This window comes from Poecilia reticulata, linkage group LG7, assembly GCF_000633615.1.
Source record: "Poecilia reticulata strain Guanapo linkage group LG7, Guppy_female_1.0+MT, whole genome shotgun sequence".
Lineage (NCBI taxonomy): Eukaryota > Metazoa > Chordata > Actinopteri > Cyprinodontiformes > Poeciliidae > Poecilia > Poecilia reticulata.
The window spans coordinates 13,842,859-13,862,087 of record NC_024337.1 but is presented as its reverse complement, the minus strand read 5'-3'; the positions used below and the strand labels follow the sequence as shown (position 1 = coordinate 13,862,087).

Sequence of the window (19,229 nt, the reverse complement as noted above, 5' to 3'; positions counted from 1 at the left end):
ACACCTCAGAGTTTTAGTTAAAACGCCATTTAACAAGGATTTGCACACCTCAGAGTTTTAGTTAAAACGCCATTTATGCTGCTAATACTTAGCTTTCTGGAAGTGAGAGCTTCGCTCAACGGAAATAATGTCCCCGCCATGAGGAATCGTTCCAGCCCTAGTACCAGTCAATTAAAATATTTAATCAAGTTAATCATACTTTAGCAGAGTGACTAATCATGATTAATCACTCTGATTAATCATGATTAATCACCATGCTCAACAATGTTATCTTGAAATGCAAAAATGCACCTCATTTTAAAAATGTTAGAGAAAATGTTTTACTTTTCAAACCAAACATCTCAGTTTTTCAAGTTTTTACATTCAGGACAGTTTAAAATAAGTCATTTCGCTTCAGAAGTAGAAATGATTCTTATAAAGTCTTTATGCTTTGGTGGAAAGATATTGCAATAAATTGAGTACATACTGTCTTAGTTTTTTATCATGTAAGACAAAACTTACAAGTAATTTTTCAGCAAGAAATAGGAGCATTGTTTTAGAAAAATAATTCCTTAATATTGAGGAAAAAATACTAGTTTCTTTGGCAGATTATTTCACTCATAAAAATATATTTTTCCCATGTTATGAGAACTAATCTGCCAGTGAAACTAACACAATAGTAGAAATTCAATAAGAGACACAAATAAGAAAATAAATCAAATCCTTGAAGATAAAAAAATAAACATCTTATTGCATAAAAATGTAATAACATAGCAATTAAGTGTAGAGTTGATCATTTGTCTGCAGCTAAAATAAATMCTGTCAATTATAATYTGGTAATTGTTTCTTGGATTAATAATTGGATAGCAAAAACCAACACTGCAGCACATGCATCTTTGATACAGATCCAGTTTTGCTAGAAACCATATCAGGTTTTTGTTAATTCAATGTGAGCCTCCGGGTTCTCCGGTTCCCTCCCACAGTCCAAAAACATGACTGTCAGGTTAATTGGCCTCTCCAAATTGTCCCTAGGTGTGAGTGTGTGTGTGCATGGTTGTTTGTCCTGTGTGTCTCTGTGTTGCCCTGCGACAGACTGGCGACCTGTCCAGGTGACCCCGCCTCTCGCCCAGAACGTTAGCTGGAGAGGCACCAGCAACCCTCCTGACCCCACTAAGGGACAAGGGTGTAAGAAAATAGATGGATGGATGGACAATGTGAACCTTTTATGAAAATACCTCAAAATTAGCTCTTCACCCTGCTATTTGAACAAAACAAAATCACAAAATCCATCTTTGTTTCTGTGGATTCCTTGATTAGTTTTGAGATTTAAAAAAGGCATTCAGTAGGAATTTTTTTATTTTTACAGAATTTGAACCAAGTGAAGCTAAAATGCCACTTGAGGAGTTTTGGGTGGAACATGTTTACATCTGAAATGCAATATATATATATATATAGTTTAGGTTTAATTACAGCACAGACAATGTGGTTCACATTTTTAAAGTTTATATACTCCAGTTAACGATTAACCGATTATTAAATTACATAAGGATTATCTCAATAATCAATTAATCATGATTAATTGTTTTAGCCTTAACATGAGGCTGTCCTGTTTCCTATAAGAGAAATTTACTTCATTTTACTTGAAAATGGTCTTTTAACTCTTACAAGATAATAAAATAAAATACAATATCACTCTTATTTCTGACTAATTAAGTGAATTTATTGTAATTACTTTGCACTGTAGCTAAATAAAAGGACCTCAGTTCATTCTGCCATAATTAACTGGGGTAATTACTCTCACGCCTTTGTGTAAAAGCTTTCTTTGTTTGTGAAAGTCCAAGTTGCTTGATCCAAATGACCTGAATTTTTTTGTAAATGCAGCTGATTCTCTGTGAAACATGCAGTCCTGACTGATTAACAGATTTATGAAATTCCCCCCAGAACGCTGAAAAAAAGTAACATTAATGTCACATTTCTCTGACAGGTTAAGAATAAATCCCTCTACCTGAAACTAATGAAGGAAACAACAAAAACAAAGTTATGTCTGTGTTTTTGTTGTTGTTGTTCAAATAGCAAATTTAAAAGCATATTTTGAGGAAGAATTCACAAAAACTCAAAATTGAATGAATAAAAAGACAATCTGGTTTCTAGCAAAACTGAGTCAAAGTTGCATGAGCTGGTTTTTAAATTTAAGAATAATTCATTTTATTTTAAATGAACTAGTTTAGTTCAGATTTTGGTTCCATTCATCTATGGATGAAATTTTCATTCAGTTAAATAAAATTCAATTAAGTCTATTCAGTAATTTATAATCAATTCATTGCAATCACATGGAGATATTAGAAGCTGATTTACATTAATTTAATTTTGATCCAAGCTGAAAACACTGCATTCATGTTGGAACTATATCCAAAAACATTTAATGCAAATCTCTCAAAACTCTTTACATTCCTATTAAAATGCCAGAATTTTGCAATATAAAAAGAAAACAATATTAAAAATAGATTTTTTAAAAACTCACTCTTAATTTTATATATTATATACTTTAGTTTATATAATACGTTGTCCTGAGTTGTTACCAGTAAACAAAGGTATCAGTCAGGAAAAGGGTAGAAAACAATAGCAGAGAATTTTTGCATCCTTTGATAACATAAGCCTTTTCTTATGAAGAAAAAATCCAAGCGTTTTTGCTGACAAATGTGCACATCAGAGAACATAGATTTAAAATGAAGCATGGTGGAGGTGGCAGCATGCTGTGGGGTTATTATGATTCAAATTTAAGCATTTGTTTTTTATGGAGATCAAGTAGCGAACCGTTTTTCCGTCCATTTGATGTCCAAACCCTCTCATTCTTGCAGCAAGACACACAAAGCAAACAGCCATATGCACTTTAGAGACAGAGCAAACGGGAGAACATCCAAATCCCAAGTCAGAATTCGAACCCACAACCTTCTTGCTTCAAAGCAACAGTGACGCCATCATGGAGCATGGTGCAGAATTTTCTTCAGAATTCTAACTTTTCTCATCTTCTGAGATTAAAACTCAGAATTCTGAGGTAAAAGTATGAATTTTGAAATTGGTCAGAATTCAAATTTTCTTTTTAATTCTGTGTTTTGATCTTAGAAGATTAAAGTTAAAATGGTAACTTTATTTGTGTGCATAAGTGTGACATGTCACTGTCATGAACATGACATAAAGGTCATGAACACGAAGGAGTCTTTATGAGTGTCTGACTGTTGTCATGATTTTGTAAATAATGACAATTTAATGCAAAGTTGGCACTTTTAATAGACCTTCAATTCAACCTTTAGAGCAACTTTGCAAACTTTGCAAAGTTGCTCTAAAGGTTGAATTGAAGGTCTATTAAAAGTGCCAACTTTGCATTAAATTGTCATTATTTACCGAATGACACTTTATAACAACAGTCAGACATTCATAAAGACTCCTTCATGTTCATGACAGTGTCATGTCAGCCTTATGCACACCATGTCAACTAAAGTGTTACCATTAAAATTCTGAGAAAGTCAGAATCAGCTTTTTTCAGAATTCAGTTTTGATCTCAGAAGATTACAGACTTCCTCCCAATTCTGAGAAAAAAAATCAAAATACTGAGAAATAAGTCAAAATTCTGAGAGAAATAGTGCCAAATTTTGAGATTAAAGTAAAATTCTGTTTTGGTTTTTTAGGGATTATGACATTTCTCAATTCTGAGTTTTGATCTCAGAAGATAAAAGTCAAAATTCTGAGATCAAAAGTCAGAATTTTGAGATTATCCTTAATATTCTGAGAGACAAAAAAGGCCAAATCTTGAGATTAAAATCAAAATTCAGATTTTGCTGTTGTTTTTCCATTGATCCTTTAGTAGAAAGTTGAAGATTATTTTCTTGCGTCAGTTTGGATCCAACCATCCATCCCACAAAATAACTTCACCAAATCATAAAGATCCAGAGGTTTGAGCCACACGGTCACCTAAATGTTGTCTGATTACCAAGATTACCAAGACAAGATGGATGACGAAAGCCCTGCAAAATTATTCAATCAAGTTTTCACATCTTTTTATTTTTGCCTTAACACATGTACTTGTTTTTTTTTTAATCTGAATTGTTAGGAACATACGTCACATAAAGAGACACTTGATACTTACTGTAGCTGCAATTGTGGTTAATAAAACCCCTCATAAAATCAGTAAGTGAATATCATGGAACCACAGTTGGCAACTTTTCCTGGAAAACATGTTGTGAAAGGCTTTTTACATGTGACTTTTTCCACACAGTACCGTAAATCGGATTGTTTTGCAAAGTGTCCGCCTCTTCCATGTCTCAAAGCAAACAGTAGTCTTGTGTTTGAAGAGAAAGTGCCAGCACACACCAACAGGTCAACGATCGTCGGTTCACCCAGACCTGTGAGGCTGTATAAGCCCCTTATAGGACGACTTGTTAACCAGGCCCTTAAATTACACTGAAAACTCATAAACGTATTTTTTTTCCTGCCTGCAAGCAAACATAGCAACATTCCTTGAGGGCTGTTCGTGATTCTGACATGATTTGATTAAATATTGACAAACGCCACCCTTAGAGTAATCCACTAAAGATGAAAATGGGATTTGGTTTGGAAGAAACTCCCCTTTTTCTCCTTTCTGTTATCACTGATTCAGATTAAAGACATTTACAGAAAGAAGAGCATGAAGCAATGGAAACAACCCAGATTAAAAACAGATTATTAGCCTGGTCACCGTGCGTCGGCCGCAGCTCGATCAGAGCGTACTGTTTCGCTTGCGTGTACAGAGGTCATCGGTTACAACACCGCTCCACGTTCGATCCGTGCTGCTCTTCTGCTCTGGTCATATTTGTTCAAGAAGTGCTCTGATTATTTCAAAGCAGGAAGCGCGTGATGGCGGAGGGGAGATGCAGGAATCACTGTGCTGCTATGAATGAGTCACTCACTGCAAATCTTATCTTCCGAGTCATTAAAGTGCTTTTATCACTGCTTCCATCTTAAAGTTCAGCAAAGTCCTCAAGGAACAGTCATATACTGAACTATAAAGTATAATCTGTAAGGTTACAGCTTTCTGAATCGTAAACTGACAGACTGTTCTCATGGGTTTGATAAAGCAGCTCAAAAAAAATAAAAATCTGTGACTTATCTGATTGTTGCTTTGGAGGTTTTAGTTTCAACATGTTTCAACAATGAAAACCTGATTTTAATTTCTAAAAATGCGTGTAATACACAGGCTTTTCCTTAATTTTGCTGATTTTTTTTTTGTCTAATTTAGTTAGTTTTTAATTAGTTTTTAGAGTTTCTTGGCTTTTTATTTAAATATTTAGTTTTCGTTTTTCAGACCTCGTGCAAGAGAGAAGCAAATAAATAAATAAATAACATTTCAAGCAGCAAGGCAGTTCAAAGTGCTTCACATCATAAAAACACAAAAATCAACAATTGAAGCAATAAATGTTTCCAAGTGCCAGCGTTACACATCAAAATGTTGGTCAGTGTTTCATTTATGACGTACAAAAGCAACTCTAAACAGGTTGCTTTTGGGTTTTATTCTAGATTTAAAGGTTTACATCGATGGGTAATGAATACTCAACAGAAGATATTCCATCCATCCATCCATTTTCTTCCACTTATTATATTATTGTTATCAAAAAATTGACTCAATTATTGTTGAACAACAACTGACTGGCATTTTCTCTCAACTTTTTCTGTCGCCATTTTGCGGACTAACAGAAGCACCACCAATTTAACTTGTCAACAGCTGACGTAAACTGCTTGTATTTGGCCGAAAAAAATAAATCAATCAATTTCACATCAGTTTGAAAGGCCAATGAATAGAATCATTAACACAAAAACGCGGGATATTACATCTATAACTTAAGCATGTTTTAGTTTTATAAACGCACAAAATAGTTCCAGTTGTATTTTCTCCATTGATTATAATTTTTGTCAGTTATCGATAGGCTTTCTCAATTTGTTTTTTTTTTTACGGTTTTCTGTTTTAGTCAACTATAAAATCCTTGAATTACAGACTAACTTGAGTTAAAAACAGTGTTTTTTGCACTTATATTGCACAGATATCTTCTAAACACCCTCAATCTTTCCTCCAGCAACAGGCCACTGATAAAGTCTATGAAGCAATATCGGCTAATAAGTAGATAAGGAAAGGTCAAAGAAAAAAATATTTATCAAAAAGCAGGAAGATCTTCAACAAAGGATCTTTAATGTGCTTTGTTTTTTAACAGTGTCTGTTGTGTAGCTGGCATCAAAACAAATTTTCCATTTATTTTGGAAGAACGAGGATCTTAACAGCGTTCTAGTGTGAAGTTTCTAACATAATGCCCCAGTTTACTTAAAAATCAGAATATGCATAGTAAAACATCAGAATATAAACTGGAGCGATTCCTAATACTTGAACAGTCAGATGTTCTTCAACATACCACCAACCCTGACCTCAAAATCCAAGATGGCTGCAGCACCATGGAGATGGAGTGATAAATACTCATTAAATCAGCTACATACCTAATATCGCACCTCTAGTGAACATGTTTCCATCTGAATTCATAAAATGGCAACAAATATTTTGCTTGTAGCTCCAACATTAAGCCCCATTAATCCAGTTTGATATGAGTTCTACCACATGGTTTGCCACCAGTCTAACCACTGTTAGCAATGCAAGGTGAAAACAATGACAATAATTTTTATTCATACTTTAGAGTTTATGAGCTCCAACTTGGAAAAAGGAACTGGAACACCGACTGAATTTGGAGATCTGGACATTTGTCATGAGCTACGAGCTTCAATTTCAATATGGCTGCAGCACATAAACAAGGGACATTTGTTATAATAATTTATAATAATTCACTCTTTGAGGTTGTGTCTTCTTATTAGTTAATGACCAAGGAAGAAGGCCAGGATCACAATTTCTATTTTGCTAGCTTACTAAAGTTAGTATTAGCTATAGCATTAGAACTTCTCTCCAGTTTATTTATGTCAAATGACATAAAATAAATTGTTTACAAAATACTATAAGCTGTAAAAGAGTAATTAGTTAACATGTAAGCGTTTTCAACTAGTTATATTCATTTCATTCATATTTACTTTTTTGTTTTGAAGGTACAAAACCTCCACAAGTTCCACGACTCCAGTCCACAAGAGTTTATGTCCTATAACTTCCTGATGTGTCTCTAATCCAACACACAGGAATAAAATGACTGAATTCCCTCCTCAGTTTTACAGAATCCTGCTAATGACCTGATTATTTGACAAGGCACATGCGAGTTATTCGGCTGATCAGCACGCCCACACCACCAGGGGGCCCCCAAGAGCAAAAAACAAGCATCATAAAAAGAAAAGAATTAAACTGAATTGAGCAAACTAAATGGTGTTACATATGGAAAGGCATAGTTTCTACACAAATAGGTTAATTTCTTCCTGCTGCTGCCACTGTTAGGAAAATACACAACATTAAACGTGCTAACTTGTTTGCTGTAAATTTTGTATTTATCAGCTGATGTTATTTTCAAATATTTAAAATAATGTGGCATCCTTAAATATCACTTTACATTTTAAAATATATTTTTTGTGATTCCTGTCAGGTTAAAACCAATTTCCATTGTAACACTAGTACGATGTAAGCTAATTAAAAATTAGGCTAATTATAGGAATGTTACACTTTTAGAGTGATGAAGTGTCTGGTGTTCACCTGTTGGGATAAAGGGGCCTTAAAAGAAAATCTGCTTGGGGCCTCAAAAAGGTTTGGACCGGCCCTGGACTCTGGAGTGACAAAGCAGAGATTCATCTAGAAGTTGCAGGACAACAATCCTTGAGGCCTCTACTTAAAGTTTTTTTGTTTGTGTTTGTAGCAAAGCATTTTTACATCATGCAATAAAACCAGTTTTCTCTGCATAGTTTATATTTTCTGTTACTCATTACATTTTCAGATGATGGCAGAATAAAATGTGGCATCAGGGTTTTGTTCGCTTCTGTGGTTTGAGATGATATTAAATGGTTGCCTTGGAGAAATATGAAGGGCCAGACACAGCTGCCGTATAATCAGTCACCCAAACTCCTGCCCTGGGGCTAAAAGTCAAAGGATCGCCGAGACCTGATGTAACACTTGTATGATTCTCCCCTTTGAAACTTCAAACTCCAGTTTGTGAGCAAAGTCCTGTCTATCTTCTGAATAGGAATCTCCGACCACTGACCAAACTCCATTTGTAACCACTGCCTATTTGTACCTTCTCCTCAATGACTAGTTTTCATTTCCCCCAAGTCCGATCTCAAAGGCAAGCGGCCGGGGAAGAAGCAAAACGGTAAAAATGAGCAAGGCAGCAGCTGGAGGGAGAAAAAGACGACCGCTGTGGCCTGGAGGAGATGAGGAATATACTCTGTCTTATTTTGGGGATTGTTTCTGAGAGATCTGCAACACGGTGGAAATGTAAGGCGCATTGAGGAGCATGTTGACGATGTTAAGAGTGAAACAGGGAGACGATATGCTGCCTGCAGCAGATTTGAGGCCGGCAGAAAGAGGGAGATGGAGGAGATAGGTGAGTGAAGCGTCATGGCAAAGACCTTGTCAACAGATAACTATCTGCAAATAAGCCAGCTTATGCAAGCCCCTGTGGCTCGGCGGTGGATAGCAATTCATTTGTGCCAGTGGAAGACTGTGATTTACACTACTGGATATTATTTTGAAACAGATTTCCTTTTATGTTCTGCAGCTTTACTTTTACATAATTAAACGTATAAGAAAAAAAAAGACATGTTTTTGACTTTGTTTTAAAGATTTTGCATAAAAGTTGAGTTGAACGTTTTGTTTTATAACAATTTTATTCTATTTCTTGAGCTTATTTTGAGCTATTTTTATAAAAATGATTTAAGCAGTTTAAAATAATTGATCGTTTGACATCCCATCTTGTTTTGTCATTTTGTTTTTTTTTAACTTATTTGTGAAAGAGTAATGGGGAAAAAAGTCATGCCTATTTAAATGTGAATATTTTCACAGCATAAACTGGTGCTTCAATGTTAAAAATACACTTATTTAAATGAAAAAAAAAAAAACTTCATTTATTCAAATTTTAAATGTAAATTAAACTTATCAAGTAAGAATCAATGTTTATGTCAGTGCATTTCTGAACACTAACAAAAAACAAAATTTGAATCACTCATTCCTTTAAGTATAAGCCAGGCAGGTTCAACCTTTAAACATATTTTTTGAGTGTAAAACTCAGTCCAACCTGTTTGGCCTCGTTTCATATCCAGTCACAGTGAGGAAAAAAAATAAAACCCCAAGTAGCCTCTGTGCAGCAAATAAGTAAACAATTGCATCAATAAACACGAAGAGCCATGCTTGACGTAAATCAATCACAGTGTCTGATAAAGCTCGATAATCATTAACTCTGTTTTGCTGAGAATTCATTTTGACTGGTGTGCTAATCCCCTCTGTCAGCAGCTCCGCTCTGAGTAGCTTTTTATCTCTAGGGCTCCTTCAGAACGTCAACCGATCAATAGACGTTTTTACCTCCTTAGCTTGAAAAACAAGACATGTCAACTACTTTTAGAGCGATTTCTAAATATCAAACCTGATTATCAACTGTTCTCTGTATTAAGGGGGGTTTAAACGGGTCGACGTCGTCATAAATTCGTAGCGCAGCAGTCATTTTTGAACGAGAAGTTGACGCTGATAAATGAGCGGAGTTATTAATGTGAAACTTAAGGAGCTTGTCCAGTGTTTATGTTTCGAAACAGAGTCGCATGCGGTGCATTTAGCGTCTCACAGCGGACTTTGTTTGGACCATGGCTTGGACCGTTTCTCTTTCCAGTTCTGATACGGCTCCACCGCCATGTTGGTTTCTGTATTAACCGGCCCGGACGCCCTCTGCTGGTCGGCGGCCAAACTACAACACTAGTCTAACGGAAACTATTCGTTAAAGCTGTACTATGTACTGTACCTTTAATTAAATAATATATAAATAATGTTTTTTTTTAAATATTTGTTCAAATTTACCCATATTCCCTCATATTACCATGTCGTGACAGTATTTTATGACACAGATAATCTGTGAAAAGCACTCTCTCCTACTTGAGCTACTATTGCCATCTGAAGAAATCACCACTCTCAACCAAAACCAACCACTCAGAGCCAGGAAGAGGCTCTAAACATACAACAACTTGTATACAACGCTGCCAATCATCCTCATGTACTCGCTGCTATGTGCTAACAACTTAACATTACAGGAAAATCGTTCAGCCGCCGTCATCGCCGTCCATGCTTACTAAGCTAACAGGCTTTGCTAGCTGTAACATACCTTTGAGCAATGGTGGAAAGAGCAGGAGCATGAGGGTGATTGACAGCACCAAGACCCTTGATTATAGTTAGCACTGGAAGAAGGCAGAAAGCTTTATTTTTATTTATTTTTTTCCCTTACGGTTTCTGTTACATCGATGGTTGTGGCAGAATCTATAGATAAAACTCATTAAGAAAATGTTAATATATCAATAAATAGCTGCCTTTGCATGTTATTTACTTCTTAAAGTTAAATAACATCGAAAATCTTTTCATGTTCATGTAATTTGGCAGTATACAGATAAAAACTTTGATTTGATTGATAAAATTAATTTTGAAATTGTGTAGGCAACATAAGGATGGTGTTGAAACTCCTGAGAGTCCCATTCACTGCTGAGCTGAAGAACTATTTTACTGTTTTTTAATGAAAAATAACAAGACTGAACTTCAACTGGAGAATCCTATGTTGATGTTTCATCCATTTTAAATTAAAATGACTTTTTTTTCTTTTTGCATCAGTGCCATATTAAATTGGCAAACCTCAATAGGTAGGCTGATCAAATCTGTACTGAATTGATCAGCCTGTACTGAAAACATGTTAGTCACAAATTATGTATTTGTTGCTTTTCTCAAACTACGTCATACATTTTTAAAGATAAAGGTAAACAAGTTTTGATATCAGAAGTTTGAAAAGAATGTACTTTATATCACACCATATTAGGACATCACTGTGTATGATCTTTTATATTTACATGTATAATGCTGTAGTTGATGATCATTGATAATTTCTCAGTAAATGTTCAGTTTTTCCTTTTAAGTACAGTAAAAATGCAGCTCGCTGCTGCCATCGCGTGGACAAAAAGCAACATTCCACCTTAATTCATCGGTCAAGTTCAGCACATTTTCCAAACTTTTCACTGCAACAACACAAAATCTCACAAAGTACTTTTAGTCTAGTTTCCAGTGCTAATATCTTACAGTACATTTGAAATACCTTACAATTAACTTTTAAATAAGATATAGGAACTTTATTTAAACCAATAATCCCTAATATTGATGAAAATATACTTGTTCCATTAGCAGATTTATTCACTTGTGGGAAAAAATTTCTTGTAATACGTAAACTAATCTGCCAGTGGAAATATAACTTGTTTTTCTGAATATTAAGGACTTATTTACTTACAACAACCTCCTCTTGCTAAAAAAATTACTTCAAAGTTAGTTTTGACTTATTTCAAGTGAGACATTTGCACTAAGAAACTAGACCAAAAACACGTAAGATTTTGCGTCTCAAAAATCCTAGTTGGTCTGCTTACAAATTATTCATAAAGCAGAATTAAAACTGGACCTAATATAGGTTAGAAGAGGGATTTCTAGTTTTTATTATCTCTGATCCAGAGAATAAAAAAGGTTTGTGTGATCTCAAATGTGTACACAAAGACTGCTGATGAGCTCATATTGACAACAAACAGTGGCTCAGCAACAACAACAAGAATGCAGCAAAAATATATCAGGAATAATTTTTTTAAATGCAGTTTAATTTCTGGAATCTGCATTAAGACCACATCACTTTCCACTTGCTGCTTAAAATTCAAACTGGGATCCTGACCTCAATATTTGGGACTCACCTGAGAATCAAAACATTCTCCTTCCTCTCAAAACAACACTGCAAAAACACAAAACAGTCCCTCAGGGATTTGTTTTAGGACATATCTCAGCTGTACACTGCAAAAACAGTAAATCTTAAAACATATTTTGTCCAGTTTCTGGTGCAAATGTCTTAGTACATTTGAAGTGAGACAAAACTAACTTACAAGTAACTTTTCAGCAATATACAGAGGTGGGTAAAGTACCCCAAATACTCTAGTAAGAGTATCACTACTTCAGCATATTTTAATTTAAATAAGAGTAAAAAGAAGCCAAGAAAATTACTCAAGTAAAAGTTAAAAAAAAAGTATTTGGTAAAAAGTCTACTCAAATACTGAGTAATAATCAAATGATCAATCATTTAATATTTAAAAATGACATGATCAGATGGAGCAAAATATAAAGTTAAGTGGAAATTTTGGTATTTTACAGATGAAAATGACAATAATTCAAGTAACAAAAAATAACAAAGTCAGGCAAAAGAAGATTTTTTGTGTGTGTCTGTGTCTAGAAATTATTTTAAAACGTTTGTTTTTCATTCAGTGGGTAGAAAATCCAGAAACTTTACTCAAGTAAGAGCAGAAATACTTCACAATAAAGTTAATAAAGCAAAAGTAAAAAGTACAGCGTAGTAAAAATACTCCTACAAGTAAATCTTTTCACAAAAGTTACCCTAGTAAATGTAATTGAGTAAATTTAACTAGTTACTACCAAACTCTGGCAACATAGGAAGTAGGAGCTTCGTTTAAGTAAATAATTCCTTAATATTGATTAAAACGTGAACGTACGTGTACATGTATTTGCGTATTTATTTGAGATATACTCGCCGGTTAAATGTGAGGGTAGCATTGAGTATTACTATAACATATTTTGCTGAAAAGTCACAGTTAGTTTTGGCTCAGTTCAACTCTACTAAGATGTTAGCACTAGAAACTAAAAGATATTTGGTAAAATTTGGTGTTTTTGCAGTGAATCCGTATTCTTTTTTCCTGCCTTCAGGAGCTTTTCCATCTCTGCAGAGCTTCCTGTTCTCTGTTCCCCAACGCCCAGATAAACCGCAGCTGACCCAGCTGACCCTTACCTGGGTCGTTGAAACGCAGCGTCCCATCCTGACAGTACATCCCTGTGAAGGCCGAGCTCTGACAGCGAGCCGGCGCGCGGATCGACGGCCCATGAGCCTCGGCGGCTCTCTCGGGCCCAGCCAGGCTGAGGCAGTGCCGCCGCTGCTGCTGGGGCCCCGCGGCTGACTGTGAGGCCACATGGGGATTATCCCCTAATGCCTGTCACAATGAGATTTGATTGGAGTCCTGAACACCCAGATTAATAGTTTAACGATGTAAAAATACCTCAGAATGAGCAGCGAGGAGCTAATATTTAGTGTAGCTTTGATAAATGTTTTTGTTTTCAGATGTTCCCCCTTTGCATCACTTTTGAGAGTAATAATGATTTGTTCTTAAAGATTGGATCAGATCTTCACAGTGAGGGAGATGTTAGCATTACAAGCTAACATCAAGGGTATCCTGGATTTGACTGCTCTCCACATGAATATTTCAGTTCTCTCAGGGTACTCCAGCTTCAAACCAAATACATAGAAAGATCAATGCACTTTGTTAAAATAAAATAGAAATAAAAAACGTTTTGGTGCTTTTTGGTATTAGCATCGCTCACATTACATATAGACTGGCACAAGAATGAAAAACAATGTCTTGAAAATTTTGTTACTCTTTCGGATATCGTCTCCTTTTCTGAGTTTGATTTGCAGCCGCACTCCTGCTGATAAGTATTATACCATCAGAAAGTCACAGAGTGTTTATGCTCTGCAGAAACATCACATCTTACCAAGTGTTTTTGGCCCAGTTTCTACTGGAAACATCTTAATTCATTTGAAATCAGCAAGATAAAAGAGCTTGTTTTAAGTCAAAAATTCTTGAATATCAATTTAAAAAATGACAAGTCCTACTGGCACATTATTACACATTTTTCCCATATTACAGGTGAAACTTGTACTTTTCTTATCAGTAGAAATACAGCAACATAAAAACTAAATTAGATGTTGTGATTTATGCATTTCCATGAGTATGCTCTTTATATTGTAGTTAGAAAATATCTGACTTATTTTTCACTTATGGAAAAAAGCTTAGTTTTTCACTTCTAGTTGTCTTTTTTTATACACTTTACATTTTGCTGTTCAGTCATGCTTTCATTTAACTTCTACAAAGCTGGTGCTAATAAAAAAAAACGCCTTAATGTTAAAAGTAGATTTTCTGCTCAGTTTTGCTTCAGTAAATCAACAGATGTAAACATATGTTTTTTCCCAAGGGATTTATGAAAGTACTGAATTTTAGTTTACATTATTTAGGCTTCTTTTTCTGTTATACCATAAACAGCCCACCCCGTATTATTTTTAGCCTCAGTACTTTCTGATGAACTCAGAGGCCGTGTTTCAGTTTTGTAGGCAAACAGAATGAGCCTATCTACCGGCTGTTGTCCTGTTTACACTCCTTACTGGGAGTTTGTCCTCTACTGAGACCGTTGAGCTATTAACGCCATGTGTTTGACACCAACAGTGTTTATTCTATAAGCTCCCACTTAGTATGTAACGAAAGAGGCTATGGAGGAATGAAATGGCAACAAATGTTTTTGATAAAATGGCTAAAAATTGTGAAAAATTACCTATATCTTCTGATATTAATATCAGATCAGAGGAAAAAAGTAAAAACCCGAGAGTTTCCAGATGATAATGTCAATTATTAAGGAGAAAAAGCTAGCCTAGCTTAGCTCTTTGTTAAAATTTGTATATTAATTTGTGCTAAATAATGAATTAATTTTGGAAACTGTAGTACCTGGAGAAAACCCATGCATGCACAGGGAGAACATGGAGACTCCATGCAGAAAGACCGGGGCTGGGAATCGAACCCAGAACCTTCGTGCTGCAAGACAACAGCTCTACCAACTGCGCCACTGTGCAGCCCCCAAATAAAACTCAATATGGTTAAAAAGAAAAAAGTAAAAAACTAAATGAATGTGTTGGAATGGCCCTGTCAAAGCCCAGACTGATTGAAATGCTGAGTCATGACTTTAAACAAGCTGCTGAAACCTAAAATACCTGAACAGTTATTAGGATTTGGGGCCGACTGCTTTCCCACGCTGGGTCATTTGGGTTTGGATTCATTTTTTTCCAGTTATGCAGAAAATAATCACAAAATAACTGCTTTTAATATTCACCCAGATTAACTTCGTAAAATAGAAAAATGAGTTTGATGATATGAAATGAATGAATGCAACCAAAAAAAATGCAAAATCATGAGAAATCTGCAATCGTGTGAGTACTTTTTCACAACGAAAAGTAAATTCAGTCCTGTTTTCAAACTGTTAAAGTGTTTTCTTTCTTTATAAAGTTAAATAAAATCTGTGTTTCGACTTGTTGGGCCAAAGAAATTCCAGTGAGTCTGGGCCAAAAGGAGCTTAAAGGCCACAGCTGCCAAAGAATGCATTTGTAATATTAACGTCCTGGTTTTGGAGGATTTGACCAGCGTTCAGTAAACTGTAAACAGATCCTTCAGAAAGCGTTGCTGCTGCTCTCTAAAACGTTTCATTTTAGTTAGTATGACGCAACTAATGTCTAAACAACAAATTTTCTCACCGTTCAGATCAGCGTCTCTTCCTTTATTTATAGATTTATCAAATAAATTCAGTTGTTTTAATCATTTCTTACTCAGTGGAGACCAAGTGTAATAAGTGGGAGCTGTGTCTGTGAGAGAGAATTAAAAACATTTTGGCTGTTTGAAAAATCAGATTTGTTTGTTTACTGGTCAAAATAAACTGGAGTCTCTGGGTTAGTGGTCTTGTGTTTCCCTTTGCAATGTGAGTTTCCTGAATCCTAATTACTTCTTCATCCCAAGACAAAGAGGCAAATTTTACTGTTTTTTTTTTAAATTCAAGTAGCCCTGATGTGATGCTGTCATGTTTCGGGTGAATAAAACTGACTGACTGTGGCAGAAACAAAGTTTTTTAAAGGTGACATGTTATAAAACAAATTTACGTTTCGCACATTTTTGTACAAAATTGAGTCAGTGTTTGGCAATAAGTTGCTGCTTTTTCTGGAAAATGAGCCGTTTCAAAAACATTCCGAATGTAACGCCACAAATCAGCAGGAACTGCGCTGTTACCTAGCAACCCCAGCGAAGCCCAGCCGGTTACCTAGCAACCCAAACTGAGCTCCAGGACATTTGGTCAGGTGGTTGAGCTGCTGTACAATGGCTGCTGGAAAAGAGAAGAGATTTTTTTGTTGACTCACCAGCCAGAAGAAACTTGCTGCATTTACATTGGTTGTGCAGGAGGCTCTACTTCTGCTTTTCAAAGATGTACGTTTGTATTATTGCTGTTTGCAGCCATTTTGGAATGTCTGTTTATAATTAAATATGATTAAATGTCTCTGTGGTCCAAAATCCTCTTTTCTGATGAAGCTAAAGTTTAGATTTAATCTGGAAATCGACGTTTCCAGACCTATAGGTCTCCCATTTCAGACTGGAGGAAAAGTGGAGAGGACAGAATCCACGATGCTTGAAGAAATAATCTGGTATTGTCAAGAGGAAGACGATGCAATTCAGACAACCTGAAGTCCACTATCAAAGCAATCTGGGCTTCCATCAGCATTTCCACAGACTGATTGCCTCCATGACACGCCGCATTGATGCAGTAATTCATGCATAAGGAGCCCCAACCAAGTATAGAGCTCATAGAAATGAACACACTCTTCATCATCTTTAGATTTTCTGTTTGAAATGTAATATTAAAATTTTCTAAGAAACTAGATTTTGTTTTTTCATGATCTGGAAGATGTAATCATTAAAACTACCGGAAATACTGCTTTGAAATATTTCACTCTGTGAATCTGTGATATATTTACAGAGTTTCACTTTCAAAAATGAGTTACAAAATAGTTTGAACCTTTATTTTATTTTTTCTAGCTGTACGTCCATAACATCTGATCCATCGTCTCTTTAAGATTTTATTTGCCTGATTTAACACTCAGTTATTGCTTTTCATGCTTTAAAAGACACAGAGCAGCTACATGAATTATTGTTTGTTGCCTCATTGACTCAATTCTCCCATCACACATTTTAACGTTTCTTTTTCTAACACATTTTTTATTTTCTTCATAAACATCTGATTTTAGTATCTGATGATTTTCTGCTGTTATTTCTGACACTAATTATGCCAAATATCTGCCAGCATTAACTCTGGAGCCACACAGTGAGATTAATGTGATCAAAGTTATGCAGTACTGACCCAGCAGTGGGGCATCATTTCAAACTGCAGTACTGAAACCACTCAGTAAGTCGGTCTTAAAATCTTAATTCATAACTGATCTATTCTATTATTGAGTAATAATAAATAAAAACACAATTTTAAGAAGTAAGAATGTACACAACTGTCACCAGGATCATCTTAGGATGCTAATATCTTTCTTTCCATGAGGCTGAAACTTATTATTGAGCTGCAGAAACCTCTTAGTATTTACCAGTAAATTCTTGCAGACTTTACAACCCTGACAGCAGGATTATTACACTATGATCAAGAAAAATATGCAGCAGAGTACGGTCAAGATTTCTCGTTAAAATGTGGTTTTGCATATTTCCCCACATGCCAGTGAATGTTTGTAAATGGATTTGTAGATTGTAGAGACTATTGGCTGGTGTTAATGTGAAATAAATATAAGATGGGATCAGTTATAGAATCCCACATTCAGAAATAAATCAGCTTTCTCAGCCCCCTTTATTTTCGTCCAGGGTTTTATGAAAATACATCGATTTGCATTTCTGCGTCCCACTGTAACATGCAAATCAGTGAATGAATGACTACAGGTGGGCAACTAAACCTCTCACCAACTGAAACTACTAACTGGACCTGCTCTCACCGGAACAATGACGTCAACGCTGAGGAAAAGAAAAAAGGGAGGAAGGATGAGAGCAACCAGGGTCTGTTCAAACTTTCTCTTTCTTTCTCTCTGTTTCATCATCTCTGAAACCTTCGTGACCGTCTCGCTCTCCCACTGCCTACATTTTTAACAGCCTCCATCTCTCTGACACACCTCCTGGATTCCAGCCGTGTGAAAAAGCCAGCCACATATGGCGGACATGTTTATGAATTTTCTCAGAGCCAAAAAAACAAAGAAAAATGTCTGCAACAACGGAAACAATCGAACAATCCCAAAACAAAGAAAAACACATTTTTGTTCCTTTTCACCAAGCGTGTAGCCAGAAAGTGAGTACTCACCAAACGGAGGTTCCATACTTGAACTGACTTGAGTGTTTACATTGACCATGTCGTCATTTATTTCCTCTGGAGCGTAAAAATGTAAAGATCCAGCTTTGTCCTTCTTTATAGTATGAGATGTAAAAAATGTGCGAGTTTGGCCCAAACGTGCCGTAGTGTGAGAAGGGTGTCGTTAGCGCAAGGTAAGGCCGGCGTTGCTGCTGTTATCTTATTGATTTTCCTAATCTGGGCAAATGTGGGTGGGGAGGTTAAACAGTAACCAGGCTCTTATGGACACCAATCCATATAGCAGCTCTGTAACTATAGCAACATGATGATAGAAACTCAAATAGAAAAGAAAAAAAAAGTTATGATGTACTTTCTCTCTCTCTCTCTTTGTCTCTGTCATCCAATAAACAACAGTTTCTGCAGAATAAGAGTTAGAAACAGGGATGGGAGACGATTCGGAGAAACTGGGTGGGGAAGGACGGAGAGGAGTGGAGAATTTGCAGAGGGTGGCAGCACTCAGAGCGAGTGGTGGGTGATGTTGTTGACTTTGGTTTGACTGATGGGGAAAAGTGATTTACTGCTCAGCTGCTGGGGTTTAAGACCCAAACGGATGAAAGCGAAAGTTAAAAATCTAAAGCAGGGGGGAGTCTAAAAGTTCTGATAAAACCTTAACAAACAAAAATATTTCAGTTTTCTCTGCGTTCAGTGGACATCTTTTCACATTTATGTTTGATTTTTAATTAGAGTTTAACTCCTGTTTTCTAAAGTGTCTGAGAAACTGAAGGAGTTCAAATTGTTTAGCTCTTTATGCTAAGCTAACTAAAGATGCTACAAACGCCTACATATATAGCAGCTGTTTGTCTCATTCAAAATGACTGAGAATAGTCACAAATGGCTGCTAAATAACTTTGTGTCCATCTATTTTTTTTTTAGTTTTTAGCCAAGTTGGTTCTTGTTTAAACATTTTCAGTTTTTCTAAATTTGTCAAGGTTGAACCAATATGAATGAATTTCACAGTAAATTTATATGACAGTCTGTATAAAAAAAATGTATA

At 35.6% G+C, this 19,229-nt stretch overlaps 1 protein-coding gene across 2 annotated transcripts in view; it reads right to left on the bottom strand.

The window, feature by feature from the left end:
- hnf4a (hepatocyte nuclear factor 4, alpha) overlaps positions 1-18,355 on the bottom strand; it is a 34,188-nt gene extending 15,833 nt beyond the window's left edge. The window contains exon 1 of one of the 2 annotated variants that reach the window (XM_017305598.1): positions 18,188-18,355. In XM_017305598.1, the coding sequence (XP_017161087.1) occupies positions 18,188-18,236 (49 nt within the window). In that variant the 5' untranslated portion in view covers positions 18,237-18,355. Of the gene's footprint in view, positions 1-12,989; positions 13,189-18,187 lie in introns of those variants that run through there. The other variant, XM_008414604.2, reaches the window with a different exon arrangement.
- Between the last annotated feature and the right edge of the window lie 874 nt (positions 18,356-19,229).